The 13,878-nt window shown below is 43.0% G+C and overlaps 1 protein-coding gene across 4 annotated transcripts in view; it reads right to left on the reverse strand.

The window, feature by feature from the left end:
• The window catches only part of pcbp4 (poly(rC) binding protein 4), an 80,843-nt gene that overhangs the window by 30,919 nt on the left and 36,046 nt on the right, over positions 1 to 13,878 (reverse strand). For 3 of the 4 annotated variants that reach the window (XM_028003832.1, XM_028003834.1, XM_028003835.1), the window contains exons 3-4: positions 1,999 to 2,314; positions 1,340 to 1,363 (exon numbers count right to left, since the gene is read on the reverse strand). In XM_028003832.1, coding sequence (XP_027859633.1) covers positions 1,340 to 1,363; positions 1,999 to 2,124 — 150 coding nt within the window. In that variant the 5' untranslated portion in view covers positions 2,125 to 2,314. Of the gene's footprint in view, positions 1 to 1,339; positions 1,364 to 1,998; positions 2,315 to 13,878 lie in introns of those variants that run through there. The other variant, XM_028003833.1, reaches the window with a different exon arrangement.

Genomic DNA, 13,878 nt, shown 5'->3' on the forward strand with positions numbered 1-13,878 from the left:
CCATGTGGTTCATTAGTTCAAAAACTAGAGCTGGGAATCTATTGAAATTTTAATCAAGTTAACTGAAGGGTCTGTAATAAACTGATCGCAATTAATCAAAAACCATATGCTGACAAAATGAGCAACATTTTTAATTCAAAAATGCTTTTTGCTGCTAAATTATTGGATAAATAGAATATGAACTCAACAGCAAACATATTTATTGTTTCAGGAAGTTCTGATCATTCATGTAGCTTCTCTAGAAATGTGGATGCTAACATTAGCATTAGCTTCTACATGTTTAGCACTGAGATGCTGTTTTATGTTGAGTTTTTCTCGGTTCATCGATGCTTCCGGCCTCCTGAACCTGGATGCCCTGCAGCAGTTTTCCTTAAACTCCAAACTGCCAACAGGTTGAGAGTCCGACTCCGACATAAAAATGAGCTCCGAGCGCGGGAACACGCTGAGGAGTAAAAAGGTCCATGTTGTAAACAAGCAGAGGAAGCATCTGCAGTTCTGTTTCTGTTTGGTCTTAACGAACCACGCTCTGCTCTGCTTCAGGCTTTAGGAAATCAGGCCTGAAAACGAGGAGAATCCCAACATCTGCTGCAGGAAATCACCTGAGAGAGGCTTCAGGAGAATTTCCTGTGATATGTAGGAATAATTGTGCCTGCACGTCTCGTTCTCTGCGTGTTCGGGAGCAGCTTCCTCAGAGAGACGACAGCCTGACTGGAAACCTGACACACCATTAACGAGACTTTCACACCAACTTCGTGCCGTAGAATCAAACTGAACGGCGCTCAGATCTGCAGCTTTAACAAGCCAAAAGGAGGAACGTTTCCTGTGATCCTGGTTTTCCATTCGCTACACAGATTCCATGATGTGGTCCTGATATATCCCAACAGAAATCCTGCCTCACCAGGACCGCAGTGGCTCAGTTTCCATTGACTTTAACATTTAGAATTACAAAAATAACTTCACCAAATGGAAACACGGCTATTTAAAAAAAGTTATGTTTTTGGATAGAAGGTTTTTGTGCTCGGATGAGATGGCTTTATGGCTGTAATAAAATCAGTGTATTCACAAAAGAAAAACTTTTTTATATCACATGATGATCAACAACTGGATATTAATACTGGCAGAAAAGATGAATAAGACAGGAAGTGGTAGGAGGAGGATGGTGCAGCATGTTTTTTAATAACATATAATTAGAAAGTATTTAAATTGTGTTTCTTACTTAATGGAAAAACCTCACCTGCGTTTTTGACATTAGCGGAATATTAAAGTTTTCTGCATGTAATGGAAACGCAGCTGCTGTTTAGCTTGCTGACTGTGAAGGAAACAGCCGTCAGGAACTCACCTTTCCAATAATACTCCCAACTTCCTGTGTAGGAAAGAAAAACAAGCAGTTAGAAAAGATTCTGTTCAGCCTGGATTTGTGTTCACTCCAGCAGCACCGGGTTCATGTAAGCTAGCAGGAGGCGTTCCTTCAAGACGACCCTGGACCAACGCGCTCATCCAGGGCCGGCCCAAGACTTTTTGGGGCCCTAAGCAGATTTTCATTTGGGTCCCCTCATAACAAGGTGCTTCATCATTCCTAAGCTAGTCTTTGTGTGCAACAGAGCTGCTATCATTATTTAGCATTATTTGTGATTAGCTCACAGTGTTTTTATGATTAATGATTTTAACCTTACAGAAGTAGCAAACAAAAAAAAAGGATTTTGAGATGCAGAGTTATTTAAATATTCCAAATTATTTTAACTATTCCAACACTAGATTTACAGTAAACAAGTTTAACATCTTATATTTCCTTAACAGTGACAGCAGCCATCAACAGGCAGAGAGTAACAACCTCAAAATTACTATAGAAAATGTTTTTCTATGTGTAATAGCATTTGGTTTGAATGTTATTTTAAATATATTATCATGCTAGCGTGGGCTCTTGGGGGCCCCCTGGTGGTGTGGAGCTGTTTAACTCTCTTACGCCTTGGGCCAGCCCTGCTCTCATGGATTCTTTACCTTTCCGTGCATGAGGAGGCGAAGCGTGAGCGTGACCGCCATGGCCCCGTCTCCAAACTCCTGTTCACAGCTCATGGTCCGGGCGGCGGCGGCGTGGTGGGCGGAGTCTGCCGCTAAGAGACGCATGAAGGTTCAAGGCGCCAAGGCGAGAGGAGCTGAACAGAACACCACGGGGAACCTCTGAAGAACCCCTGAGGAACAATGGAAAGCCCCGGAAAAACAACGGCTGGGTTCCAGGTCTGGATGATGGAACTGGACTGGTCAGACTGGTCAGACTGGTGGAAGGGGAAGTATCGTTTTTATCCCGTTTCTTGTTCTGTAGGAAGCAGAAAGAAAAAAAACCCTTCAGATTATTTAGATTTTTCTTCTGTAGAGAATAAATTTCAGTTCAGCCAAACAGCTTGGCGCATTGCTGCCACCTTCTGGTAAGAAGGGAAAAACCTGCTACCAAGTCAAAGACCTGGTTCAGGCCCAGTTCAGCGCAGGTTTATCATCAACATGATCGACAACGAACACCAGGATGTTGCTGTAAAAACAAAAAGGTTTTGGGGTCTGAAATGTAATTTATGTGCGATTAGTAAATTAGTGAAGTCAGTACAATGTTTGCTGGTCTTAGCTGTTATTTTCACAGTTTGACTTTTTTCTCACAAATATTCATGCACAAGTTGTTGAAAATTTTTGTGAATCCAACTGTTTTTAAATCACTGCAGTTGTAAATTTGCCGACTGCAAAGTCTCTTCTTAATCTTTTTATTATATTTTATTAGCATGCTTCCATCTGCCTGTCGCTTTGCTGCTGGTACGTCTGGATTTCTTTACTTTAAAAAAAATAAAGGCCGGTTCTGTTCTGTTGCCGGTTGTATCCAATCTGGTGCAGCAGATTCACCAGAAGCCATGAACGTAACTTCTGGTCAAATTGTATTTCTACTGCAGAAACTGTCAGCATTTCTTCTGTCTGCCACTAGAGGGAGCAAAACATGTTTGTAGGCTGGAAATGGTTGTTGGAAAGTGAAAGTGAATCCAGAAGCTCAGACTTCATCCTCTGGGCCGTTGGTCCCAGTTTAAGACCAGTATGAACTGGTTTGCTCCCAGTGTGCTGGGAGTTTAGACAACATTCCCAGTTAAATTTCCTCTGGTGTGAACCCCGCCCGGCGTGTTTGGTTCTGTTGAAGTAACGTGGAAATGACCAGAGTTTGAGCAGTAGCACGTGAGCTAACAGGGAGCGGAGCGCGGGAAGCGCCTGAATGAAAAAAAGAAAAAGCTGTCGGCCATTGAAATGCCACTCAGCTCTGAAGACTCTTAAGCTTCTCCTTTTACACAAAGAAGGTACAAATAAAACCGGCAGCCATTGCTGCGCACTAATGAGAAGCTGTCCGTGGTCTGCATGCAGCCTATGGGTGTGTTGTGTGTGGGTGTGTGTGTGTGTGTGTGTGTGTCCCACGCATCATGACTTCCTTTGATCATTTTCCCAGGAAGCTGCTGACATTTCCTTGAGCATCTGTGATTTTATGCTTCGTGTCTGAAAGTCTGTCCTTCAGGCGTATGTCTCTATGCCAACCGGGATCCTTGGTGGCATTAAGGTGTGCATGTGAATACAGACATTCATGAAGAGATTTCTGCTTCATACCAAGTCAGCTTCAGGTGTGTGTGTGTTTGTGTGTGATGGAATTGTATTGATTGCATTGAGCCGTATGTATCCATCTCCATTTGTGCTGAGAGCGTCTGCTTCTTCCAGCCTCATAAAAAATACAGAATCTGAACCAAAGTAGGTCAGCATGCAGGCTGTCTGGCACGCGAGACGAGCAGCTTCTCATGACGACGCGTCTCTCTCCGTCTGACTGGAAACCACGGCGCTTAACGACAGCAACAGCAGCGAGCTAACGGATCGGCTCAGCGTTCAGATACGTGGACAGGTTGGATGTGTGTGAGCGCTTCGTTACTTCAGGTACCGAAAAAGATTCATTTAGTTTTCCGCTGCAACCTGTGTGTGAGAGAGAGATGTAAATCCAGAACATTATAAATTATTGAGGCTCTTTCAGAGGCCTTTCTCCCTCTGAGTCATATAACACACATACGCCCACACACACACCCACACACACACCCCCACGGCGTGGCCTCGTACTGAATGAACCTTGAATTTGTGAGGTCACCACTGAAACTTGCCCAGATGACATCAAGACGACTTAGAGTCACATCAGCAAATATTTTTAAGGCTCAACATGTTTCATTTTCCGCTCTTTGTGGTAAATCCTCATATATTTTACATCATCATAACAATCTGGATTATAATCCCTCATTTTAAAACTGAATTGCTGTAATGTGTGGAAGAAATGGAGAAATCAAAATCTTCACAAAGAAAACTGAGTCTAATTATTCCTTTTTATTTGTAACTACTAATGAATCAGGATTGATGCTGGCGGCGATACTCTGTGATGGACACAACACTGGTGGAGACGAGGCATAAACAACCATTAAAACCTGGACTACTGGGAATGCTGGTCCACCAGTAGGTTCTGATCCATCTGAGAGGAACACCAATCAGGACTTCAGCTGAACAGACCAGGGAACGGTGAAGCGGTGGGCGAGTGATTAAACATCCTGATGGTTCAGTAACAGAAGTGTTGAGGAACGCCTGCACATAGTTCCCACAAGTCTGAACCAGACGTGATCGGCGCCATCTTGGTAGGCAAGTGCAGCACAAAGCACAGCGGACCCATGGCTTCCAGACCAACAAAAAGAAAATATGTGGAAACTCTTAACAAAGTTAAGTTACATACACAAAATGGCTGCTGTCAGGATCGACCCGTGTAAGACGGAGAATGGAAACATGTCAGACGATGTAGACCAACTGCCTCTGATGTCAGTCCATAGCTCCCTACTTAACACAAAGAATTAGCCTGACATCTATACAATCAGTGTTTAAACGGATTTGCAAAGGACAAACGAAGGTTCTGGAGACTGGCAGAGTAAGTACATTAGCTGTGCTAATGTTGCTAGTTCTGAAGCAATTACCACAGTAAATATCATCGATATTTATCTTAGTACTACACAGAGGCGGGTAGAGTACTCAAAAATTATAATCAGGTAATAGTTGTACTTATATTGTTTATACGTTAGATAGAAATAAATTGAGAGCTAATTCTAAGCTTGTGGCTTGTTTGTTGTTGCCATAGCAACTACCTACCAAGATGGCTGCCAGCTACAGAGTTCCTGGAAGTGTGACATCACATGAGAACTACTACACAACTGTTTGTTACCATGGAGACCGAACACAGAGAAGCTGTTTACTTCACTGTTGTTTCAGTCGGTTCTGAAAATAAATTCGTGTTTAACTTTTCCAACAGGAAATGAACGAATGACTGACTGACTTCTTTCTGTCTGGTGGAGTCTGTTCGTTCCTCCAATCACGGCGGAGAAGATCAGGACTGCGGGAGACTGTCAGAGACACGACTTCACGGTTGTCCATGATTTGATTTCATTGGATCTGAACACCAGGTGGACGGCCCTGATTCATTCTGGCCGGCAACAAACTGCATCCAAAACCTGATTGGATTAAACAGAGAGACAGCCACTGGTGTCTTCACGCTGATTGGATTAAAAAAATGACCCATGTTGAGCAAAGTCCCTGCGACAGACTGGCGACCTGTCCAGGGTGAACCCCGCCTCCCGCCTGGAACGTAGCTGGAGATAGGCACCAGCGACCCTCCCGACCCCATTAGGGACAAGGGTGAACAGAAAGTGGATGGATGGATGGATGAGCAAAGTCCTCAAGGACAAACTGAGCGTAAAAATGTCCTGTCAGTGTCTGGATCTGAGTCTTCTTTAATTATGACTGCATGTCGAGCTGCTGTAACTCAGAGCAATAACCTTTCATCAGCCTGGGAGGATGCAGAGAAACCGGCTTTAGTAAAGGAAGAGATGGAAACCTGAATCAGAATATTGTATCTGTGGGCTAACTCCTTTAGAACAACTTGAACACAACAGTAGTCTTTTCCAGCGTCCAACCAGATCGGCTTAGAAGCAGAAATTAACCCCAATCGTCTGAAAGAAGTGTAAAAACAAACAAATAATTATGTCAACAACTTTAACACATCAACACAATTAATTCATCTAAATGTACAAGTTAAAGTCCATGTTAAACCTAAATTAAAAACTCAACAGCAACAAGCTCAGATATTATATCTGCTTCTGTTTAATAAATCGTTCGGCTTTAATAAGGAGAAATGAGATCAGAGCTATTCTGATTTATTTATGTCCCAGGAACACAAACAAACATCCCATCGTTCATCAGATTATCATCCAGCTCCTGATGGGACACAATCCAGGTTTATGATCCTGCTGCGTCTTATTCCATTAAGTGTGTGTGTGTGTGTGTGTGTGTGTGTGTGTGTGTGTGGGTGTGTGTGTGTGTGTGCGTGTGTGTGAGATAATGATGTCATGGCTGAGCAGCAGCAAAGTAGAGGTGTGTGTCTATAAAATAGGCTGACATCATCGCTTGTGTGTGTGAGGCTGAAGTTTGCAGCAGACACAGCGGCTAAAAACAAAATATGAGAGAGAAAAAGACAAAGCCCGACTCGGACGACCCGGTCCTGCTGGTTCTGATGACTGTAATTAAAGGGACGGGATAATGGCAGGATGCTAACAGTAATGAAAGGTCATCCAGGAAGCAGGAGGGCGTCTCCACACAGCTGCCATCGCCAGCAACGGATCCACAAATTAACACCTTCATCAAATCCACTCCACCCTCCACACACCGACTCATTTATTCCTCCAAGAAGAATCTGGAGAGTGAGCTCTTCGTTTCCTCCGTAGGTGTGAAGACACATTCTGCTCATTTCTTCTCTGCGACACGTTCACTGCCCTCCTCCTCTCGCTTTCCTCCATAACTAAGAACGCAGTCAGTGGGATTGAGTTAAAGGTCATGACAGAGAAACAGAGAGACACTGAACCGCTCTGGGAAGATTGGAGGAGAAAAAACCCTCTAGAAACAAGATGGCCGCTGGATTCAGGCTAGCAAATACAGTTCAGAAATCCTTTATTTATCCTGAAGGGAAATTAAATGTTGATCAGAGAGTCTTCAGAGAGTCGCTGTGGATGGTGATGCTGTCGGCTGGAAGGATCTCCAGTAGCAGTCAGGTCTGCAGCAAATCTGAAGAAGCCTCTGACTGAAGACTGTTGCTTTACAACTGTCTGTCCTGACATGCTAGATGTTGGAGTAGGGGATAAGATCCATTAAATGCCATGATAAATGGAAAACTCTGTCTGGAAGAGATGATGCAACTTCCTGTCTCTCTGCATCCATGAAGCTTTTCAACTCCGCTGGGATTTGGAGTCAAAGTTCAGGTGTTATTTGAGCTTTTGAGATGCTAATCAGCTGCTTCGAGTTGAATAAAAACAACACCTTGTTGCCACGGTTACGCATCATAACTGGTGTCTGAAAGTAGAAAAAGTAAAAGCAGAAATCCTTCCAGCTGCTCAGCATCCAGAACCAGAGGGAAGAATTGCCCAAACAGAGAATGATGAAACAAAGTTTAGAAAATATCAGAACTAACAGAGCTGCTGCCACCATCAACTTACAGTCATTTCAAGACTTTAAAGATCCAACCGGAGAAAAAACAAAGTCAAGATGTTTTGCCTCCAAATACATTAAAGATCTGCTGTCGTCATAGCAACCTTCTAGACCGGGGGTCTCAAACTCCAGTCCAGGTTTTAGATGAGCCACAAACACTGGAATGAAACGGCTTCATCACCTCCTCCTGGTGTAGATCAGTTCTCCAGAACCTTAATGACCTCATTATTCTGTTCAGGTGCAGCAGAGGCTCATCTAAAAGTTGCAGGACAGCGACTGGAGGACTGGAGTTTGAGACCCCTGTTCTAGACCTCTCAGCTCTTCTGGAACCAGAACCATGCTTGGTTCAGAACCAGAACCAAACATGGAGAAGCAGCATTCAGCTTCTTTGCTCTGCAAATCTGGAACAAACTTCCAGGAAACTGAAAAACTGCAAAAACCCTGAGCTCCTTTAAGGCAGCATTAGACCAGCATTTATCCACAAAGAAAGAAAGATACAGTGAAGTATGGTGGCCCTGTTGGGTCATGGGGTGTACGTAGTTTTTACTCCTTGGTTCTGCTATTATTAATCTGACAGGTTTATGGGCCGATATTTATTATGAGCAGATGATTAGGAAGCTAAAGCTGAAACAGGGTTTGTTTGTCACTGTGTTTACTAAAGCCATTCAGATGTCTCAACACACACCCCCACACACACACCCACACACACACACGCACACCGCTCAGCAGACAGCAATGTGAACACAACTGGCATGAACACACAGACCAACTGAGACACAAATAGAGCGTGAAGCATGTGCTGCATGCACACGGCTGGGCTGACGGAGCAAACAGGAATTCACACACACACACACCCACACACACCCCAACGCACGCCCACAGTCTGCGTCACATACACCGGGGGGACGGCTGGACTCACAGCAGGAATGGACACACTCACTGTTAATGCAAAGAAACACACACACTCTCACAGCTTGAGTCTGAAGCAGAGCACCAACATCTGAAGCATCTGAATCAGGAGCAGCTTCAGACTCAGCAGAGTTTATCTGGAGGAGTCAGAAACGTTCCAGTGGCTTAAACAGTGCCGGACCCAGAGAGAAAACCCAAATCCTGGGTGGAAGAAGTGGAGATTGGCTTTCAGCGCAAAGCACCGGCAGAGAGGAGGCTGATCGTGGTTCTGATCCAGGCAGAGGCACTGACTGAAGGAGAAACCGAGCTTAACAGAACTGACCTGCAAAAACAGGCAGCAAAATGTTTTGCTTCACTTTATCCTCCAAATACAAACAGACTAAAGGAGCAGAATTATGTGTTTTATAGGCAAATTCAATTACAATTCAAACATGCTTTCATTAAATGTTGTTGTAACTCATATTAATTCAAATTCTTCAGAGTTATTGCAGTAGGCAACTCTATTACCTTCAATTGTTATAAAAGTGCTACATATCAAATTGAACGTCTTGAAATTGGGCCTCTGTCTCTTTAAGAAGCTCCTGCTCTGTCTGAAGCTCCGCCTCCAGGAAGTCGTCCCAACGTGGCTCCTCTATTAACCCTTTAACATTTTTACCAGCGTTGCTCTGAGAAGTAGGTCCTATAATGAGCTCAGCAGATGTTTGCTAATTGCTGCTGGCTAGTCTGAAGGAGCTCAGTGGCGTTTTGAACAGCTGAAAGGTTGCCATGGAGATTTAAGAATTTCTCAAACATGCATCAAAGAATCAAAGCAACATTCTAGGTCTGTTTCCGATGTGGGAATAACTTTATATCATGATGCAAAGCTTAAAAAGTCGATTTCACGTGATACTGCCCCTTTAAGAACCAGATCCTCCTCGGCTTCGGCTGGAGAAACTTCAGCTTCACCAGAATATTTCTTCCTCTGTTGTTTCAGGGCGTTTCTGCTCAGACAGCAGCAGCAGAGGCTGTGAAGCCAACAGGAGCAGAACTGCAGCGTTTTATCATCATTTCTAATAAACGGCTTTCCTCTGGTTAAAGATCCAGATCCAGGATCTGCAACCCGATTCGGGTCGGATTCCACATTTAGAAATCCTTTTCAAGTCTCTTCCACAGTTTGGTTCTGACAGCTGAAGAAGGTTTAAATCTGACAGTTCTATTATGGGATGGATAAACAGAGCTGAATTATTGAGGAACGATGTTCAGAACCAAACTGAATATGGAGGAAATTAGCATCAATAATCTGGGTTGTTTAGTCTGTCAGAAGATAAAAATATGACAGTTCAATTTTCAGAATTATATGTTTATATTTATTATTGTCCAATGTCATTTTTAAACTAAATAATTAAAAAACTAAATATTTAGCTCCTACAAAAATATTTAGCTTGCAGCTAAATATTTTTGTATTCACATTTATATTTAGAGCTAAATAAACTAAATATAGTTAATATGTAAACTAAATATTTAGTGTCAGACTACATACTTAACTTAAAACTAAATAGTTTGAGATCTAAATAATTAGCTTTAAACTGAATATTTAGTTTGCTGATTATTTATCTTCCTAACCAAGCTGGTAAACCAAATATTTTGTTCCAAAGTGAATATTTAGTTAGTTCAAAGCTAAATATTTTGTTTTGTAAACTAAATATTTAGGTTTGCACTAACTAAATGTTTAGTTTGAAACTGTGACATTCATAAATAAGTAAATAACATGTTGAAAATATGACTGATTGATAAACGAGCCGCCATTTTTCCTCTTAAACAACCCAAATTACTGCTGTTAATTTTCTGCTGTATAACTTTAGAAATGCAGTCCTCTGTCTGCATCAGAAGACAAACAGCAGGACGAAGACGTCCAGACGCTCCAGCAAGACGTAGAAATGGAGATAAATTTATCTCAAAGAAGAAGATGAGGAAGATGAGGAAGATTCCTGCAGAGGAAACCTTTCTGCCAGAAGGATCTGGAGTTCCCTTCATCTCCAGCTCATCCCGTCCTTCAGCCACTCCATCACTCATCTGTGGATATTATCCGTCTGTCTGACTCCCTGCTGGGCAGCATGAGCAAGGAGGAGAAGGGCGATGAAGAAAAATCAAACAGCAGCAGAAAAAAAACAGATAAAACAGCCCAATGAAAAAAGTATGATTGACTTTCTGTCAGATATGGAAACAGCAGCTCAGTTTCTGTTGATTTGTTGTAAATAAGAAGTTTAGTCAGAGCCTTCATGACTTTTTAAACACGGGAATCCAGATGTTGCAGCTTCCTGCAGAAAAAGGGAAACGCTTTTCAGACTCAGTTTCATACCTGCAACACTGAAAACGCTCTCTTCATATGCTGTGAGCTGAGGAATATGGGAAAGTTTGGCGTTAGCGGTCATCGACACGCTTTCATTAATATCCTGCATGATTTCTGACTGAAGTCCTATCGCGGTCAATTAAGGTAAAAAGCAACAGAGCTAGCAAAACTCAACAACTATAAAACTGAAAGCATGAGTGAAAAGTCCTGAAGTGTAAACCAAACAGAAAGGTGCGTAATGACAAATAAGACCCAGTAGAGGGCGCTATGCTATGTTGTAACAACATGGTTGAAACTAAATGCCATGTTGGTGTAGCGCTTTAGCAGTGTTAATGTTTATGATTAGCTCTTTGCAGTTAGCCCTGCTGATGTTTTAGTTAGCGCCGCCCAACACTGGTTTCAGAAATTCTCCAGGTCTGGATGAATTTCCTTCTTGACAATGTTACTTTACTGACCTTTACTGTGAGCTATCAGACAGGAAATGGACAGAGAGACAGAGAGAAGACAAGCATCAAAGGTCGTGAGGTCAGGAATCGAACCCCGGAGGGCTGCAGCTGAGGACTGTAAGCTGTGAAGCGTCTGCTGTGATGCCACTCCACCCGACGGCCTGCAAATCTTTTCTTCTTGCAGATTTTCGCTCCGTCACCATGACGCCAGCTTCATCCACCAAATCCTGATGAACATTTCATGGAAACCATGGAAGCATCTGCAGCAACAGCTTTATATTTAATGGCTTGTTTAAATTCTGTAAAAAAGGGAGAATTTTTCCATGAAAGCAGAATCTCTAATGGATTAACCCGATGCCAAGCGTCGCATTTTATGCTCCTGTAAGCAGGCCAGGAGGCTTCGGTCGCCTTTCTTCCTCCGAAATCCAGTTTCCTAATGAGGAGTCAGCCTAATGAAATCTAGAAGAGTAAGAGGCTGACATGGAGACGTGAAGGGAGGGAAGCAGGCTGCAGAGGCTGCAGGCTAACAGGCAGGAAGTAATGGACTCTTTATTGAATTAAATGCTCCGCAAATGCAGAGCAGTCATTATTATCCAGCTGGGATCCTGACACCAGCGCCGATAACAGGATCCATTAACCCGATTGGCTGCGCAGCCATTCGTCAAAAGCTGTGCTTTCATATGAAGCAGTTCTCACTGGAACTGATGCTAGGTTACAGAGTTTAATATAAAAATGGATCCAGGTTTCAGTCAGACATGATGAGGCCCGGCGGCTTCCTGCAGGGAGACGCGTTGGTAGAAAACGTTTTCAAAACTCAAACTTTAAAAAGCCTCATATGCAGGAAGCTGCTGCTGATGCCAACATTCTTCATCATTAATCTCTTCCTAATCATGATGCCACCAGTGCAGAGCTTGCTCATCAAGGTAGAGAGACGACAACAATGGAGGCAAAGACGATGTTTCTGTCCAAAAAAACTTCTGCAATGGACCAGAGGAGATCGGTGCCATCGGTTCTGACCGTTTGGACAGAACCAGTTCATTCAGAGGTCCAGGTGTGCGTTGCTTTATTTCACTTTGTGTTCACTCTGACACAAAGAGTGAAATAAAAACCAGGACTATAATAGTTTTAGGCTTTTTCACTATAATTTAGTTTTATTTTGTTGTTACTTTTTGTTTCTCTAATTGAGTTAGTTTCAATTAGTTTTTAGGGTTTCATAGTTTTTATTACTTAATATTAATTAAATATTGTTTAGTTTTGGTTTTTATCAGTTAAAGTAGTTTTAGTTTTGCGACAGACGGGCGACCTGGCAGGTGACCCCGCCTCTCGCCCGACACGTTCGCTGCAGAGGCAGCAGCTCCTCCTGACCCGCCAGGGACCGAGGTGTGAAAATGGCAGGATGGAGAGTTTCAGGTTTTTCATACTTTAGTTCATTTTTATGTAAAAGTATTTTGTTGGGATTGCATGTCAACTGAGTAATAAATACTCAGCAAAAAATGTATTACATTTTTATTGAACATCAACTAACTCTGGAGTTTTTTCCCATTTTGTAGACTAGCTTAGCCGCCAGGATGAACATGAAGTGCTGAAATCGGCCAATCGCTGATACAAACTGCTTATGTGGGGAAAAAAGAAAAAATAATCAGTTTGAAAGGATATTATATAGAGAGTATCAGTATGTTCTAGTTTTTCCCCATTAATTACCATTTTTACTTATTTATTTTATATCAGTTTTGTTATTTGGTTAGCTTTATTTAACTATAGTAACTTTGCTTCCAACCATCCAGGAGGAGTTCAGAGATGATCTGAGATGTTTTTATTTGATAAAGTCACAAAGTGCAACATCTGAGTCTCTGCAGAAGCTTTCTGCTGCCTTCAGGTTCATCAGCAGCTCTAAGTGCAGCCAAACCGTCCACCTTAGAAACAATATCTATATTTTAATTTATGCATCATGTTTCCTTCACCAAAGATGCTAAAAAGTCGTCTGGAGCACCAGGATCCATCGTCTGACACAAAGACGCGTCACTCCGTCACAATCTGCTGCTCTCGGGTCGAACAGCGGCAGCGTCTGCAGGAAATGAGCTCGCCCAACACGACTGCTGCTTCACTTGACCCGATGACCTCACTCCTCTGCAGCATCCGTCTCAAAGCGCGGCGGCGGAAGGACGGATGAAATGTCAGGGATGTGGTTAACACGGCAGCCGGGGGAACAGCAGCCAAAGGAAAAATGTCTCATTTGGGATGAATATCTGATCAGCGCGCCGCTCTGCCCTCTGAGGAACTAATCCTGTCCAACGTGTCCTCAATCCGTCCCTCAGCGTCCGCTCTGCACACGTCCAGCCCTGGCAGGGATTTCTTCTGCCAGTAATTGGGAACGGATCGGACTTTCTGACAGGTTTCATCTGTAATCGGAGCCGATTCGCCTCCTCTCAGACCCGTTTAGAGGAGCTGATGTTACGTCAGAAAACCAACTTTAGATGTTAAATATGAAAATCTTTCTGCTTCCGACAGAGTTCTGCACAGCGTGACCCAAATCCATCTGATTTCAGATGCAGAAGCTCTGAAGTTTCTCATTGAAGCTTTTATTCTGCTCTCTAATTGGAACCTCAGCAGAGAAACAGGAGAAAAGAA

Source organism: Xiphophorus couchianus, chromosome 20 (assembly GCF_001444195.1).
Source record: "Xiphophorus couchianus chromosome 20, X_couchianus-1.0, whole genome shotgun sequence".
NCBI classification, from domain to species: domain Eukaryota; kingdom Metazoa; phylum Chordata; class Actinopteri; order Cyprinodontiformes; family Poeciliidae; genus Xiphophorus; species Xiphophorus couchianus.